The sequence below is a fragment of the Plectropomus leopardus genome, chromosome 1, assembly GCF_008729295.1.
Source record: "Plectropomus leopardus isolate mb chromosome 1, YSFRI_Pleo_2.0, whole genome shotgun sequence".
NCBI classification, from domain to species: Eukaryota; Metazoa; Chordata; class Actinopteri; order Perciformes; family Serranidae; genus Plectropomus; species Plectropomus leopardus.
Window position 1 is genome coordinate 28,642,537 of NC_056463.1, and position 18,970 is coordinate 28,661,506.

Genomic DNA, 18,970 nt, shown 5'->3' on the forward strand with positions numbered 1-18,970 from the left:
GGAAGTGGGAGAGCCTGAGACCTGGTCAAGACGGTATACATGGAAAAATATTAGCTTGCTGCAAATGAATTGTCATCAACATACCACATAGAACTGCAGTAAATCAATGAAAAGATATATTTGAGGTTAGTTTATGCTGCAAAAGAAGCTGAAATAATATTTCCAGCACGGAAATGAACATTTTCATACTGGAATCCTTGTTAGAATCCACTGTAACTGAGATAGCATTGTATTAACTTTGTATATATTGTAGCTGAGCCAAGGTTAATATTATTGACTTTATGCTTTTTACCCCCAAGGTAAATGCTCCAAATCCATTTTTTGTCTTATATATTGTCTTTATATTAATAAAACCCACAGCATGAAGTGTTGCCAGAGCTAGAAGAAAATTAGAGACTTTGCTCCATAGCAGTCTGACAAATATTCACATCTACTTAGCGGCACTTACATTAGTTCTCCTGCACAGCACTGTGAGCAGCTGGTCATGTTATCATTAGTCATGGTGACTGATAAGAATGTGTTTGATATCATGTTTATCATGGGTTTATAAAAATATGAAGTAGTCTTAGAATGACTCTTCAAAATGTGAGTACATACAGTATTTTTTCATCCAAAACAGAGTGAAGCATTTTATATTTATTACAAATTTGGGTTAAAAAAACAAAACGTGTTTTAATTCACATCGATAACTCAAAGTTCAGACCAATAAAGCAGGACATGACAAATCATGGTCGTTTTTGAAGAATGCAAATACTGTTAATAATTTGTGACCTGAATTATAATACTGATAACTTACCATCAGAGCATTTCATACTTGAAACATCGAGCTGCAACCATATGGCTGCAACACATGGTAAGTGAGCTGAAAGAACTGTAAGCTAGAAATTGTCAAACGTGACTTTGTGCTTTAAGTCTTTCTAATCGAAGAAACGGCAACTTTTAACTGGAAATGGAACAGGGGATGAGTATCCAATAATCAAAATGTAGATTTAGGGTGGACTATTTCTTTGAGATGGACCATTGGTGGTCATGTGTAGTGCATGGTGAGTTACCCTTTTTTTCCATTAGTAAATCATTTGTGCATTATACATATTATTTAAAACACACATACACATACAGAGATACAGTATGTGACTGGCATTAATAATTCATGCAATCAGTTTTTTTCCCCAAAAAAGGTCATAGTGTAATAGAAAAATGGGGAAAACTGAATAATTGAAGTAATCTCAATAAGTGTCTGGAAGCTTTTTGTGTATTAGTACACAACCAGACCAGCATATGACAGTCACTGATTTGTCTGGGAGGGAAGCAGGCAAAGCTAAGTCACAGGTATATTCAAAGGGATGATTTCAAGTCTTACTCAGATATGCCAGGGGCAAGGTTAGAGTGAGTTTTCTCGTCTTTACAGTTGAAGGTAATCCTATACCCAGTAGACGGGCCAATTAACTGATTATACAGCTCAGAGCCAACTGCATGGTTGTCGTGTTAGCAAGGCAGAGGCTACATTACAGGCAGAGAGGTATGAGAATGTGTAATAGCTCTTTGCTGGAATATATAAACAATGGCCTGAGGTAGAGGTGGGCAGTATAACCAGAATAAACTTCACACCAGCGGAGATGCATACCCTGATGTGGATGTGGCTCCACCATTTGTCTGCTACAGAATGGATTTTAAATGTCACGTCAAACTGTAGCGCGAGCGGCAGCTTACTGCATGTTAACCAGTGAGCATACGCTTCCCCTTTTACACTAAAACAAACGCACATTTGCATGCTAAGAAAGGGGTGGGTGAAGAAATGGTTTCAGACAGCTCAATAGGGACAGAAGCAAATCATGAGGAAACATGTCAGCAAGTATGAGGAATCTTTGAAAATGTGCTCCAGCTCTGACACAAGAAGCACTGGCACCGGTGTAAAAAAGAAAACGCAAAATGCACTGTTGCCGGAGTCCCTGTCCTAACGATGAGACAAGTCAGCTGTGGAAGGACATACTGAAAACACAGGATCCATGGTACATAAAACAGACTCACAAACACCCAAAAACAAATCCTGAACTAGTACTGCAGCTGTAAGACAGACACACACACACGCACACACACACACACACACACACACACACACACACACACACACACACACACACACACACACACACACACAGAAAGAAAGATATGCACAGACACAAACACACACAGCTGTGCAGTGTGATAAGCTCTTAATTTCCACCAGGTACGAAACTCCTCCAAAACTGCTGTAAGCTCTATTAATAGTTAATTGATCATAACTTTTACTTCAGGTGATAAATTGTTACTATACCAGAGTCTGTCCTGTATTTGAATTACAACCCATGAAATTATGAGGAAAATATATATACCATCAATACTCAGAATATACTGTAATATAAATTTAATGTGTTGCTGCCTAGCCCTGGTCTGGGAGAAGGATGAAAGAAGGCGACAATACTGTCTCACAACTGGTCTGCCCACCTCATCTAACACCGGCCGGGCTAGCTCTCTCTCAACATCTCCCATGTCCCTCCCAGCCCCACTGGGGCCTCAATTAAAAACTCCTCTGATGTCTAGTAACTGACAGAGACTCCATCACTTCCACACATCCCTCTCTACTGAGAGTGGCATTAAGATGTTGGAGGCAGAGTGGACTATTGATTTTCTTCTTCTTTTTTCTTGGGTTGCTCCATTTCTTCACTTGGCCATCTTTGCAATGCAGGCGGAAGTTGGATGCAATACTCAGTTTACAACATAGTGTTGTGTCTAAATTTTTAATTAGCTTTAAAGCAACAGCTGCCTGTAAGGTGCTGAGGATATGTAGGAGAGAATCGCTAGTGACAACTATCAGTACCAAAACAGACTATCTGGCTAGTTGATAATGCCAAGGAGAGAAGCTGAGAGCAGAGTGACAAGGACAAACAGCTATGAAAGGATTAAAGAGCTATTTAAAACAAAGCGTATGCATTGATCCTGCTAAACAAACCCAAACTTAATTCTTTACCTGAGCTACTACATCAGGTTTCTCCTAAAGCAGTGTTAATTATTTTTCTAGCACCATGGGGCATTGCAATAAGCTGTAAACAAAACATTGACATTATTATCTAAACAAGCTGTTACGGCAAACATGTTAGCAAATGGTTACCTATATACACATCCAGCATACAAAGAGTAATATTAGCATTCATTTGCAGTTTTGTCTCTGGCCACTCACACAGATGTAAGTCCAATACTAAGTATTTTTTTTAGCTCTATTTTGGTCTCCCCCAACTCCTGGGAGAAATATCATGCTCTTTAGCAGCTTAATGCTCCACTGCTCACCCAGCTACTCGGCTAACATCGCAAGCCTGCTATTTGGCCATTTGCCATTTTTCACAGAAAAAAAACTACAGCTGCCTGCTGCTGCCAGGAATGACATGGATGAGAGTGATGAAACTCAACCCAACTGTAAAATTGTGGCAGACAAAACCAAAATAATGAGCCGAAAGTCACTAAAATGCTCCGTCAAGCTGAGCTGAGGATAACTGCATAGTGAAGTGAAGCCCAACACTCATCTACCGGTCACTAAGAAGATAACTTAAAAAAAAAACAAACAAAAAAAACAATCTGTCTCAGTAGCATGGCTGCAAAAACATGGTGACCACCCTCGATCTCACTGCATGAACTGATAAAAATATTCTCTGTGGTTAAACAATAAACTGATTTACAGCTAACTGTTGACATCCCTGGTTACTATGAGCAACCATTTAATATTACATCCATTCCTTTAATGCAATGTTAAAATACAAACATTGACTAGTGCAGCTTTAATCAGTGATCCTGATCCTGCTACGTTATTTTATCAAGGCATATTCACATGCTGCTAGCGGGAATTGACTTTAGGTGATAAAGTGCTCAGATAAAAAAGCATAAACAGGGCTCATTACACATAGAATACTTCAATGACACATTAGGACAAACAGTAAATAATATTCAGTTCCCATACTACTGGAGAGCAAAATACAGTACATGCAACTGCAAGCCACTAACATGGTGGATGAGCCACGACTCCATTTTGCTCATTCCAATGGCTCATTGCACCAAGAACAAACTGCAGCCTGAAACTCTCTGCAGCGAGTCTGTGAAGTGCTCACCTATTGCTGAAACAACTCCTGTGTTACATCAGTATAGTGCAAAGTGGGTGAGCAACATCGCCCAGGATATGAACTTTAACATGACACTTATTGAGCCATCCATCCAAGTGTTCATTTAAGTCAGGAAAACACCCTGTAGTTGCACTAGCTTTTGTAATCATCTTTCGAGTTTGCTTTTTGTCTCTTTAGATTGCTATGAATCTGTAATGGGGCAGCTAAACAGCATCAATACTCAGTCCATGTATCCAGAGCGCTCTAGTTCTAAAATTGCCTTATCTCTTGCAAAACTTTTTACAGCCACTGTTGATTCTGTCTGATTTAAAAGAATCAATGTTTGTTTATGAGGAAACAGAGCCATAGCTCAAATCCACAGGAGCATTTGCTGCGTACATGATAACATCTGAATACAAAATGACAGGATATAACATTAACCCTGTATCACAAGGCAATGCAAGCTCTTACCAAAACATTAAAGAACTGCCTGGACCTCTTCAAAGAGCGTAAGTTCTTAGTATGCTTCTCCCTCTGCAGTATTACTAGGAGAATATATAATGACAGATTTTTTTAAAGACATGTCTCTGTATGTCTTTGCCTAGGGCTCTCATTATAAAACAGCATTTCTCATTTTCCTCTGCTGCAGTCTTTGGTGGTTACTGGAGAGACAGATGAATATTCTCAAAGCACTCGTGCTAGGCCGAGCTCAGAGTTTGGAGCAGGTCAGCTCATTCCTGTTAGCTGTTTATCTCTCGAACAAACCTCTTCACATAATTGCACTATAATTTGATTAGTTTGAACGCAAATAAATACAAACACCATTGAAACCACACAGCTTCTGCCCTCAGGGCAATCAGAGTTTAGACATAGTTACTGAATAACACCCCTATACTTCTACATTGAATCAATGCTGTAGATGCGTACAGTATATTGTTGCCTGATGTGCCCCTTCCCAGAAATGTAACTACATGTTCTGGTGACACAGACACCATGTTTATTTTTGTAAACTGAAAAATATTTCGCTTACTTTTTTATTCACTTTTGTTACCGATAGGAAACAATAAACCCTCCATAAAAGGCCAACTTAAGCCTGTGTGATCGATCCTGGCTTCATATGAGTAGTGGAAAGTTGCTAGGCTAATTCATGCAAAGGCTAATGCTCATAACATTAGCATGCTGTATATGTGGGGAAAATGTGTCTAGTATATGCCATATGTTTTGTCTGTGAGTCTTGTTAGTTATAATTGAGATGGATTTTGTGACGTTACTTTTGTTATATGTTGCTAGCATTTTGGAGATGCAACTGCAGAGCAAAAAAGCAGGGACGCATTAAGAGACCTGGATACAGTACTGGCGGAAAGGCAACATTTATCCCTATGAAAGCTTCTCAGTAGTGCACGAAGCAAAAAACAGTTTCATTCCAACGGTATGAAAGTATCTGTATCTTCTACATCATGGGGCCTGTGGGGCATGACTACTAGAGACTTACTACAGCCAAGTGCAGCTAAACTTGCGGTTTAGAGCTCCGCTAATTTGATTTGGCACAGAATGATTTAATCTTGTGGCTCTTATAGACCTTCTAAATGTTATCGAACGTATCAAATTCTTACTTTCAAACAAGTCAATTTGCAGAGGTTTTTATGCTCAAAGGAATTCATCCATTGATTTCCAGACGTCTCTTTCCCATCGTAAGTTGGGGAAAAAGTCTTTCTGGGTCCCATGGCAACACACGACGGAACCAGACAGTGTAATTTCACTTTTGGCCACTATGTAAAATTTGCATCAAAGCCAGGCGCTGTTCCTGGGGGGCTTGTGACAAAGACATACCACTGCATGTTAATTTCCATTTCCTAGGATAGCGAAGGCGTATGACCCGCCCTACTGCCTCTGATTGCTTTTCCCTGACACTCCTACCCTGACACTCTTACTCCTCCGACCTCAACCTAACCAGCCAATAAAGGCAATTAGCACTAACCAATCAGAGGGAGAGTGGGGCAGGTCATGCCTCTGATACCCTAGGAAATGCAAATTCACCCATGCACAAGTACAAATGCTCACAACAGAATAGGACATATGCTTGGGCTACAGGATCAAATTTCTTTGGACAGATCATTACCAGCAAATTGCTTCAAACTCCTAGCATCACTCTTGTACTCAAAGACAGAATGTCAAACAGTATTAAGAGCATTTCTAAGAAAGCATGTTGGTGAGAGAAGACATCTAAAAAAAAGCATGAAGTAAGAAAAGTCTGAAACAACAAATATGGTTCACAACATAAAATGGCAATGTAGTATAACCATTTTTATTATATCTTATTTTTAAATTTACAGTCTGATCAGTACCCTTATCACATGCCAAGCTGGAAGGACTTTTGTTTCACATTGACATTTTTTGCAATAGCCTCTATTGTTAGCTTTAATAAACGGCTGCATCTGAAAGCCAGCACTAAAATCCATTGTGATATAAAATGATTAAAAAGAGACATTCCAAAGATTCTAGGCTTTTAAACCCTGAAACATCTTTCCAGTGTCCATTACAGGCTCAGCTGGATCAATACATACATCTCCTTTTAGAAAATCTAGTCATTTATTGAGCTTAAAACATAAAACAGTTTCTTCCCTCCCTTTTGATTCAGTGTGTTTGGAGTTCTTGTGAAATATCTTGTAACCCCAAATCACCACTCATACTGGTAAAAGTATCATTATTTATTACAGAAATTACATTAAAATATAACACTTATGGCACATTTACATTCTTTTTTTTATTGCAGTCATTTTACAAAAGCAAAAAGCTACTCGGAGCTGCTTTGACAGTTCCCTTAGAAGAGTCCCTAACAATGCCTCTAAGCTGTTCCAAAATCACTGTCAAGTACAGCTTCTCATGGCTTATTGCTTAAATATACTTTGTCTCCTTCCAGCACTTTTAAAATATGATATCTTGGACAGACTGAAAAAAATGACTCTGAAAATCTCTCTCTCAGTGGAATATAGCTAATCACAGTCTCACAACTTGTGTGTAACTAAATCATTTAGCCTGAGAAAATGCTCAGCCGCTGGCGGAGCAAGGAGTCAAGGACAATATGTTCATACCAGTGTCCCACAAGGGTAGCATTTCCCACGAAAAGTAATACATTACGACTAAAACAAGACTAACTAATGCACAAATAAGGGTGTTTATTCTCTCATTATCTATAAGATATCTACACTGTGGGCTTAGAGCAATGTTGGTACATCCTGATAAAATGTTAGGAAGAGTGCAAACAAAAGATTAAACCTGACATTGTTCAACATTTAAGCATTTTATGATGTTCAATATGTCAACAAATAAATAATAAAGACGGATAGCCTTGAATAGATAAATACAAAAAATAGGCATAAAGAAAGAGAGAGAGAGGCGAGAAATAGTGACACTGATTTGAAAATAAGATACTTTTCTGTGTTTTTGAAAGTTTACATGCCAGGAAACAATTTACAAGGCTGCGGGCTACTGTTCAGTTGTCCTTGAGCGAGGCATTAACCCCTAAAACTCTCCTGTGGCACTGCTCAGCGACTGGCAGAACGAGTTTGTGGTTGCTCCCAGGTGTGAGTATGATCCAGGCCACCGTAATAAACAGCATGCATGCTCGGCAAGTATTTTCTGGGTAAATAAAAACAAAAATGACTCTTTCACTTGGGGCATGACTTTGAGACAATTTTCTTCAACTGAGCAGTTGATAAATGGAAAACCAAAGTCACAAGTTTTCAGACAAGGCTGCAGTTTAAACAGGCTGCTTTCATTGGTGCAGCATTTGATTATAATTAAAGGTAAACCAACAAACTGTTATAACGAGATTTCCACCTTACAGAATATTTCCAATTCCATCGTCCAAACTACTTCAAAACACTGTTAAGAAAGGCACATTTGCTATATGTGATGGCTGATGTATCCAACACAACCCAGCTTAAAAGCACACATACAGAATGGGTGATTATTACTTCTACCAGCAATTAGTTCCTGACACTCTGTATTGTTCTTTTTTTAGTTACACAATAGACCTCTATAGCCCCCGCTGAGCTGAAATGACAAGAAGACCTTGAAGCAACTGTAAAAAGGAGTTTGCCCTTTTTTTCTCCCTTTTTATCATATTCTTGACACCATTATGATGCACATTCCTGCCGTCTTTGAAGCTGTCTGCCCCTTGCTTTAAAAGGTTTGATAAACAACAAGAAAATACCGGGAGAAACATTATTTAAGACATTCTTGTAAATCAATGGCAGATTTACAATGTACAGGATTACAACTTGAATCCTATTTTACTCTGTAACCTTGACAGCTTCTTTTTCCTGCTTTGGAGTACCGGCACTAATTCTTCTTGTGGTACACAATACAAAACAGGACACGCTTACTTTCATCTCTGGATGGAAGTCATCACTCTGCTGAAGCAGCACATATTTCAGAACTATAACCAGTTACATCATCGCGCCCACAATGTCATCACTTAATGTCACGTGGCTTTACCAAGAGATGCAGTGAAATATTGAAATCCGAGAACATCAGTCTGTCTGCCTCCTGTGTCATTTAGCAGATGTACAACCTGCAACAACACATTCAATATGTGGGATGCCAACCAAGATACATCACTGAAAATTAGACATTCCTCTTCAGCGTACAGAGGAAATAGTCATAAAAAAATGTCACATACACATGTGTCTCATTTACTGAATTTTTTGTTCTCTTGTTGTTGTTTTTTTATAAGCTAAGAGTCAGATGAGAAGATCAATACAGCTCTGGTAAAAATAAAGCCACAGTCACAGACCAATTAGTTTGGCTAAGCTTAGCACAAAGACTGGAAACAAAGAGAAAAAAGCAAGTCTGTCCAACAGCACCTCTAAAGCTCACTGATTATGAAGATATATTTTGTTCTGGTAAGCAAATTTAGTTATTTAAAGTTATTAAAGGGGAACTATGCCCATTTTCAAAATGTACATATGTTATTTCAATGGTCTATGACAGTCGGAAAAATATTAGTAATCAGTGACAACTCTACCCGTAAACAAAAGGCGAGAGTCCTAAAACTCAAATTTTTGATGTCATAGAGTATGACGTCTGGAGCTGCTCTATGGACGTAGAATATTTTGGGAAAGTTTTTCTAGATGACACTAAGAGCACCCAAGGAAATATTCTGAGTATGAAGGTACATTTTCTGTTTCACGAATGAGAACACTAAAAAAGAATAAAGCTAATTTGGGTATAAAAAAAGAGATGAAACTTTTTGCGGGTCCACAAAATCTGGCCCACACACATTGTCTATGGAGCAGCTCCAGACTATACCCTATGACATCACAAGTTTCAGATTTACCTCTCTGGTTTCTGGCTTTGAGTGGGAGTAGCTCATGTTTGCAAACGAACATAGAGCTTTCCATGGCCATGGAAATAACATAGTGGAATTCTTGATTTTGGTGGTCTTCACCTTAATGTTACCTCCATAGTGAATGCACAGTGAGAGTGTAACCTATCTTCTCATTTAGGTCTCCACCACACAGCGAATAAGCGCATTTCCCAAAATGTGAAAATACTCCTTTAAATCAGATTTAATGTATCAGCAAACCTGGCTGTTCATTTTGGTTCAATTTCTACTCCCTTTTCACACATCAGCCTTCGGCTTGGTTGAACTAAATTTCTTGGTTCCGCAACACAGCCATAGTACTCTGAGACACTCTAAGCAGTGTAACCCTGTTTGGTTTGCTTAACCCCTCTAACAACCACATCAGGAAAACGACCCAACATTACAAATGACATCACTCTTCATCTGGTAGAGTAAGTGGCTGAAAGCATCGAGACAGATACATTATAGATATGACAGAGTCTTGCGGTGTGGGTCACTGAGCTGTCTCTGCCGCTGACAGAGAGTTGCACTTACTGCAGCAACACACACGGAGGAGGGCAAGTGATGAAATTAAACACAGTTGACAATATTAATAAGGTAAGAAGAGCGAGTTTGTTTCCTCGTGGACAGTTTGTCTGTAATGAGCTGCAAGTTGTCAGGCTCTGGGGAGACAGGCGTGGCTACAGAGTCCAAGCCAGCGGGAAGATATTAATGCAACCTGAAGGGGATGTGAGTCATCGCGAGCTGCTGTCCATTCAAACTGGTATCATAAGGAGCACGACCGCAGCATGGCTTAATCACAGTCATTACTTTGATATTTGACACTGGGATTGAAATAAAGGGCTCTGTAATAGGTGTGTTTCTTATCTCGCAGTGAGTCAGTGGCTGCTTACGTATTTTCAAGTCAAGCTGTCAGTACTCGGGGAGATGAGCGAGTCGAGCACCATACGCCTGCTCAAAACTCCTCTCCTCTGGGACACAGCCACACTCAGTCCGTTCTTAACTTCCATTTCACACTTGGTAATCAATTACTGGTCTCTAGAGCTATCGAAGAAAAGAGCTACCTATCCTGAGAATAAGCTAAATCTCTCAACGCCTCCTAATTGAAAACACATTATATCGCTAGACAATGCTCTTTGTGTGTAGCCAGCCACTAATTTGGACTGTTTGCATGCACAGAACAAAGCAATTTACTGAGGTTGCAAACATCCTTTTGCAGGACAATAATTCATGGTGTTATCGGGTGCAGAGTTTAAACATCAAATAAACGGGCTGAATAACTAAATAAGCAAACTTTGAAGGTGTGCCCAGCCGTTTGTTCGTGGCTATTCTCCCAGTGACTCTGAAAAGCTGAAACTAATATGATTTCATATCGTGAAGCCAAGACTGATGCCAGACCTCCCGAAACCAATCCCTCTTACAGGATTTAGCAGGAGCTGTGTGAAATGTACACTGCAGGGCCCCACCGGTCCCAATGATAGTCCTTGCTGTGAGTCCAAATCAAAATGAACCCGATCAATAACAAAAGAGGGCTTTTGTGTGTTTACTGCCATCATAAATACAGTGTCCTGAAAAGGAAAGCGAGGGAGGACAGAGAGAGACAGGTTTCCACTGGGCCGGGGACGGACATAAAGATGTCATGGTGCTGTTTGTGAGAGAGCAGCAGTGAGGAAGATCACACTGCCATGACATGATGGTCTTTGCAAAGATAGAGCCTGTTTTTGAACACATGCATGCTTACATGCAGAAGACAGGAATGTAGATGAGGTGTATGCATGTAACAGACCCAAAAAACACCACTTCTGGTATGTATACATTAGGGATGCACCTATTCTTTTGTATTGTTTTAATATTATTGTTTTTGTTGTTGTTTATTCACCCTTTTGTGCAAGGGAGACAAAGAAATCCACACTATAAAAAATAACCACACTATTTAAAAGCCATTCACTCCTTTCTTACACTACCTTTAAAAAGAGCACAAAATTAAATCACATAAACTTATTCAACAATCTTTAGTGTAACCTTTCACATGAAAAAACATTGTTTTTTTAAACTGCTTCAAAAGCCTTTTTACTATGTGTATGAAAAAATCAATAAAGTTCTCCTTAAAATAACTGTATTTAGTTTCTCGCCAAAAATAACATTTTACAAGTTTACATTTGGACACATCATGAGAAGGGTATAATTTACCTTCGCCCAATACTCATTTTTACAGAGTAGAGCTTGAATGCATCATAGTGTAACTCAATGCAGCCTCTGTGAGCACTTAGTTGCGGCTACTGGCTGCTAACAGCTAACACTTTTACTAGCTCCACTCCTGCCGATTTCAACACAAAGTCTTTGTTCACAATATAACACTATCAGAGAAACACTGGGGTGCATCCTCTGATGCCATGACAGGGAGTTTACCACATCCTTTGGTCCTATTTCTGTTCGTCCCAATCACATTTCCTATTGTCCCTGGGAAGACGGGACGACAGCTGCTGCTAGCTATCTCTTTACACAACAGTGGCATCACAGGGCCCGTTTGCCAAACAGTCATTGTTTTCTTCTTGTACCCTGCTCATTAATTTAAGTTTGTGGCTGTGAGTCTCGAGCCCTGTGATAAAGCGTGTGCAAAACTGATGTGAAACAACATAACAACATCAGCCACTGCCATTAGTGAATGTGAAGTTATGGACCAATGGCAGTCAATAAGGCAAATATCGACACATAGGGATGTTCAGTCAATAAATTGTTGCATACTTGGTATTCATGCACATGCTTATATCTCAACACACACAGATAAACTTTTAACTTTTTGTGAAGAGAAGAACAAATGCCAAACAAAAAGATTAAAATATCATCCTCTAGGAAGAAATTCTATTGCACTGTGGCTTTTAATCGTGCCAAAGAAAAGCATTTTTACACCCAACCAGAGCAAAAAAACTTTAATGCTCAAAAGTCAAGATGGCAGAGAGGGAACTAGAATAAAGGGAAAATAAATCCCAGCACAAAAGAGAGGGGCTCATTTTATCTCTCTGATTGTGCTGTTCTAAAAGAGCAGCGCTCACACCAGAAAGTGCCCACAACTGAATCCACCCCAACAATCCCTCAGAGTTGCTAGCAGTAAGACTGGGAGCATGACAAATAACATTGCCCGGGCCATAATACAGGGATAAAAATTTCCCATACTGAAGGCCCAAAAGAGAACGCTCAAACGTCTTAGAGCACTGACAGCGGCAAGTGGCCCGAGTTAATAATCCTGATAGGAATTAATGTGCTTACAATGGTGCCATAGCTGCCTACCTGAATTTATTTTAGATTGCCTACATTACTTCATCTGTCTATTCAGTTGTTTTCTCTGGCTGGCTTCCTGATAAGACAGAGCACACATTCAGCAAGAGAAAGAGGGCCTGTTTGTGCACTGGACACTAATTAATACAGTGCTCCGTCGGGAAAGTTGCCTGCTTGCTGCTCTACTGACAACAGATTCATTTATACTGCTGTTTTCTGCTTCTCCGAAGGCTCTGTTAATTGCATTTAAATTAGACCTTGTTCAGTAGAGTACAAGTACCAGTACAGTGGTTTGTTAAAGAAGCTGAGAGCAAAAACATGATATTGGGCAACATATTACCCAGAAGTTTATTGACGGAGCTTTTGATAGAAGGTCCGACCAGAGAAGAGCGCAAACATGCTTGTAAAAATATTTCATGAATAACTGCAATTACTGCAATTTCACCCCAACAGTTAACTCTAATGAGAGAACCTTTGAACCAGTAGATCACTGCATCTTTCTGTTTGGCCCTTTGGCAATGCTAGCACAGCAATGCTTTTACTCCCAATTTAAAACACAACAGTGTTTCAAACTGCTGCACAATATTTTCAGAGATTCTGAGGAAAATAAAACTGTATATGACAATATTCAGAGAAAACACTCATTGAGGAAATTTGAAGAAAAATCTGATGAATTAGCGCTTTATGGTTAAAGTAAGCATGGCAGGTAGATATTTAGGTATATTTAATGTGGTGTCTGTGCAAGCTGAAGAAAGAGAAGAAGAAGAAGAAGAAGAAGAAGAAACAAAAACACCGCTAAGTGTAATGAACAGCTGAATGCTCTTATTCAGACCACCTCCCATTACTGCCAGTGTTTGATTCCATTGTCACAGCAAAGGTCAATGTTTATATAGCAATTAAAGATGTTTTTTAACCTTGATTTACCCAGCGAAGGTTGCTTTATCATGCACGTGCTTCACAATAACTCAGTAACAAACAGTCTCCTTGGGAAAATGTGCTCAACAAAAAAACAGTGTTGTACCTGGAGGAGAATAAGTCACTTTAGAAAAGACTCTCTGGAGGGAACTGGAAGGATGTGACAGAAAACTGAGGAAATGTTAGAATGTGGTTTTGAAGAGATGGGGGGAAAACACAGAGTAACTCTCAGTAATCATGTGTATTCCATAGCACTGTGGTGGTTTGTGTGTTCCGGAACAGTCACAGGAGTAATAATCCAATGCATGCAGCCCTACGAAGAGTACACAGTATGCAGGTTGATGAACGTAATGTGGAACTAAAGTTTACAAGAGTGATCCTGTCCAGAAACTTTTAGTGGTACGCTGTTATCAACATGTGCTGAGGTTAGCACAAGGAGGGGATTGGCGTGTGAGTCAGTCACACTGCAGCAAGCGCAAATGAAACACCAAAGATGGAAGACCCAGAGAGTTCCTGAGCAGCTCCAAAGCAACAAAGAGACAACTGTGTATAAGATGCGGACGGTGTGTCGGCACTGGGATGTGATTGGAAACACATCGAACATGCTAACTCTCATTCGAAAGTGTCACATGTGTGGATCACTGGAATCATAAAATGTTTGAGTACTTTTAATGTTTAAATTTAGCAAAGATGGACTTAATGAAAACACTCGCGCTGTACCCAAAACTCCGAATGATGCAATTCCGATTGCAATTGGTTGCTCAATTCGAATATTAAGACTATTCGTCCCATTATCTTCATATGGAGGGGTCAGAGTTTGAACAGAGTTCAGAGCGACAATCAGAGTTACAGAGACACTTTCTTGTATTTATTTATATAATAATTTAATTGTATGTGAGGCTTTGGCAATATTGTTTTGCAAACATTCATGCCAATAAAGCACATTGAATTGATATTGAATTGAAATTGAATTGAATTGAATTGAATTGACATCAACTTTATGTATGAAAGAAGCCAAGTTAGCCCTCTAAGCTTATATAAAATCAGATCGGAAATGTGCAACAACACTTTTTCCCAATACGACATATCAAACAAAAGCCAGAGACTGTATTGTATTAATTTCCTGTGAGCTGTAAATTCACCACTTCTAAGCAGTAGGAAGAATAAAACATTATCTCTGACCAGGCAAAGCCTCTCTTGAAATGGCAGATTCCTCTGTCTAATTCTGACTCTCCCTGGGTCTGGGTCTGCAGCTACCTGTAAGAGAGAGCAGATGGGCTCACTCACTCTGTAGCTACTTCTGAAGAAAACGAACAGGAAAACCAACTGCTAAAGTCTCGGTTGACTGAGGGGTCTCCGAATGATGATTCAAATCTTTTAATTTCAGGGTGCAGCTCTACATTCCTCCTAATGCACGCATTTTATTTTTAAATGTTTCTATGCATTTGTATTTTTAATTTCATCAAATAAAGCTTTTCAGTTTTATTACCTTTAATGACCTGTTCCTTTTTTAGGGAAGTGTTTTTCCAGCAGTATTTCCTCTATAATTGTTCAGATTATGTTATTTAAATGGAAAAAATATTGCCAAATATCCATTCCTTTGAAAAACAATGCTATGTTTGCGGTAGGCAGTGTGAGAGTTTTTGCTTTCTGTCTTAAAGGGCTAACATTTGGGCAACAAAATATAGAAAAACTTACTGAAAGGACTATAAACCAAAGCAAATTCAAATGTGTGAGGAAACCAAGGGATGGATGGAAACCCACACTAACATGGGGAAAGCAAGCCAACGGCACACAGACGGGACTGGGACTGGGACTGGGAAGGAAATCTGGGATCCTCTTTCTGTGAAGCAACAGTGCTAACCGCTGAGCCACTGTGTTGCCAAGTAAAAGCCAGAGAATGCCAGCTAGATAGTAAAATTCAGCAAAAAGCCTTCCACACCATGTGGGGCGATCTCCCTCCCCTTCAGCGAGTCCATCTCCTGCCTGTCAGGCCGTAGTGCCACAACTCTGAGCTCAGCAAACGTTTTCGTCTCCATCTTGCTTTCTGTCATCCACTTCTCACCCCTCCTAACCCTGTCTCCCTAGCTCCCTCTCTCTATCTCCCTGCCTCATCTCTCTGTCTCCTTCCTTTCCCCACTCTATATATCTCCATCCGCACACTGTTCACTGTAAATGCTGTGCCAGCAGAGTGATGCCGGGGAAATGGCGCCATCCTCATTGAGAGAGCAAGCAGACGGAGTGGGGGTGGTGCTGGAGGGGGTGTTCAGTGACAGGCCCTGAAACCCAGCCATCAGACAACACACTGCAGCAATCACACAGCTCCAGTAGATGGGATACACAGCTAAAGCTCCACATTCAGAAAAGGATCAGTAAAAGAATGATAGGATATAGACTGTTGATCCCCCAAAACTCCCAAAACATTATTCTTTTTTTTCTGAGGAGAACAAAGTGGTCAGAACAGGCTGGGAGTGTGAGACAGTGCGAGCCATAAAGACAGGTGGAGGAGGAGGGGGGGTTGGTACAAAAGCATGCTGGCAGGGCAAGCAGACAGGCCACGGTTCATTTGAGGACTGAAGCTGCTCCTTTCCATCATTCGACTGTTCATTAATACCAGCTGTTCCTATGGGCCTCCCCGCAACTAAGCCTTGCTGCACTCTGCAAAATCTATCAATATCCAAGCAACACAAAAACACTGTCTGTTCCAGAGCCCCGCTTAAAGGCTGACCAGCACTCCACAGGGCGTGTTTACAAAAATAACTGTGATGCCTGATGCTAGCATGCATGGGGTGTGTGCATATGTTATCAACAGTCTGGATGCTTCTGATGAGGTAGTTGAATTGGTGGTGACTATAAAAGAGGTTAAAATAACATGGATGGCTTAACACAGACTCTCAAAGAGTAGCTCATGCCAGCCCACATCGTGATCTGCTCAGTGTGGGTAAAGGTTTCATTATCTCAAAATTAACCTTGTCAAACTCCTGTTCTGCCTGGGGAAGACTTGTATTACTGTTGCATTTTTTCAATCAGAGATTGGGAAGAGTGTGAAATTTTAACATGCTTACCCCCCCCCCAGTCCATTTTGCATTTTAGAAAGATTTCACTCGTTCCTGTTATAAAACTCTCCACTTCCTGAGTGTGCTGTTTGTAAATGCATACAGCCAGCATGTTCCCTATATCAACTCAAGCTCGGCATACTCCACACTCTGCTACTCCAGCAGAAGAGTTCTGCTGGGTCAAAATTAATTACAGAAGCTGTTAAGCACACACCAGCTGTTGTAAACAAATGCAAATACATTTTCATTTCAAACAAGCCCCCTTGTATCTCCGCGCACAAAATACTGTAAATCTGCTGTGTGTTTACTGACAACTTGGGCCATCCACAAGCTGTGCTGATGCTTCTACAGAGGAATTGCTCTTCTTCATGTACACCCAACTGCTGAAAATCGTGCTCTCCACTTTTTGAAGGGTTTTCCCCAGTTTATTTGTGGATTTGCTCTTTTGCCATCCCTCTTTCAATCTTTGCTTCATCACACTTCAATAACTCCATTGCTTTTTAGCCGGACCTCTCTTATTCAGTCCATTTTGCTCTCAGGCACTTTCTTTGACTGGATCTGTTCAGACTGGTTCTTTTATTATCTTAAGTAAGTGGAACAGCAGGACCATGACACTCTAATTAAAAGAAATGACAATCAAAGTCCATAGAAACTGCTCTAACGTTGAATTTGATCCTTGCACTATTACAGCTGGGCGGCACGGCAATGAAGTGGTTAGCACTGTCGCCTCACAGCAAGAGGGTCCCTCATTCAAACCCAGGTTGGGGCACGGTTTGGACCTTGGGTTCTCCCTGTGTTTTCTTGGGTTTTCTCTGTGTTCTCCGGCTTCCTCCCACATTCCAAAGACATGCAGGTCAGGTTATTTAGGGACGATAAATTGCCTGTAGGTGTGAATGTGAGTGTGAATGGTTGTCTGTCTATATGTGTCAGCCCTGCGATAGTCTGGCAACCTGTCCAGGGTGTACCCTGCCTCTCGCCAAATGACAGCTGGGACAGGCTCCACAGAGTTAAGAATTGGTCTGAGAAACACATTCTGATAATCCATCTCTGATTCATTCTAATTTTAGTCTTTAATAAAAAAAAAGAATTTATTTACTTTTTTATTTGTATTTTAAGAAATTATATGACATAGTAACACTGGAGTTAATAATCACAAAAGAAAAGAAAAAAATGGGACGTTAAAAACTACAGAAAGCTAAAAAAAACATCCAAACATATGTTATGTAAAAAATCAACCTCTTCTTTTTACTTACTACTGAGCAATGCACTTAATGAAAATGTTGTCTCCCTGCACTGAGTTTCCAGGTAGTCCAGTTTGGTAAACATCCTCTCCTTTTCATGCTTTGAATTTACTAAAGTTTTCAAATGATTTTTTTCTTTGTTTCAATCTCCTTGTATCCAGTTCTCATCTCTTGGAACTTATCTTGGGTGAAAAAACTGACATCAAAGGTAATAAAACGATCATATCTCTTTCAAGCAGACCTGGAGAAAGGTCAAAGAGTAATAGCAGCCACAGACTATTTTACCGCTGTTACCTTACAGTCATATCTCATTCTCACCATGTGTTTAATACCTTTCCACTCCCCCAATGGTCCCTCTGACTGGTTATCTGTGCTGTTTTGAAAGAGGCCAACCAAACTGTTAGAAAGGCCACCCTCCCTCAGCCGTACAGCAAGCCTGCCCTGCCAATCGGCCATCCTGTTTCCAGACAGCACAGTCATTTCCCAGCCCAGTGGAGCAGCACTCTCTGACCTCTGCCTCGACCTCCGCCTCAACAGCCCAAGCTCCAGCACCAGCTCCAGCCCAGAGAGCAGGCTCAGGCCACCTCTACTTATTTATGAGCCATTTCACACAGTGCTGCTCCCATTAGAGACCCAGCCTTGGCCCACCTTACACGGCACTCTCCTTGCACTTAACACATAGAGTACACCGGCAGGGCCAGGGGGACATGGGCAGTGGGTGGTGATGGTGGGTGGGTTGAGGAGACCATTAGACCCATCACATAGGTAGTGTCACATAATCTGCTCAAGATGACATCAAACACTAAGAGAGAAGCAATAATCTACTTTCTAGTTAGCAAACAGTTTCTGCAGACAGCTGTGAGGAGACCAATCACCTCCTCCAGCACAATCTCTTATTACTGTATTGCCTTTTGAAATATGTGATGAATAGCTATTTGATTATCCTCAAGGAAACAATCACCCGCTGATCTAATTTAACGATGCACA

The 18,970-nt window shown here is 40.4% G+C and overlaps 1 protein-coding gene across 2 annotated transcripts in view; it reads right to left on the reverse strand.

The window, feature by feature from the left end:
* cd276 (CD276 molecule) overlaps positions 1 to 18,970 on the reverse strand; it is a 74,486-nt gene that overhangs the window by 33,074 nt on the left and 22,442 nt on the right. The window contains exon 5 of one of the 2 annotated variants that reach the window (XM_042514325.1): positions 6,728 to 7,766. The exons of the other annotated variant lie outside the window; for it this stretch is intronic. Within the exon in view, the coding sequence (XP_042370259.1) occupies positions 7,621 to 7,766 (146 nt within the window). The 3' untranslated portion in view covers positions 6,728 to 7,620. Of the gene's footprint in view, positions 1 to 6,727; positions 7,767 to 18,970 lie in introns of those variants that run through there. 2 annotated transcript variants of the gene reach the window in all.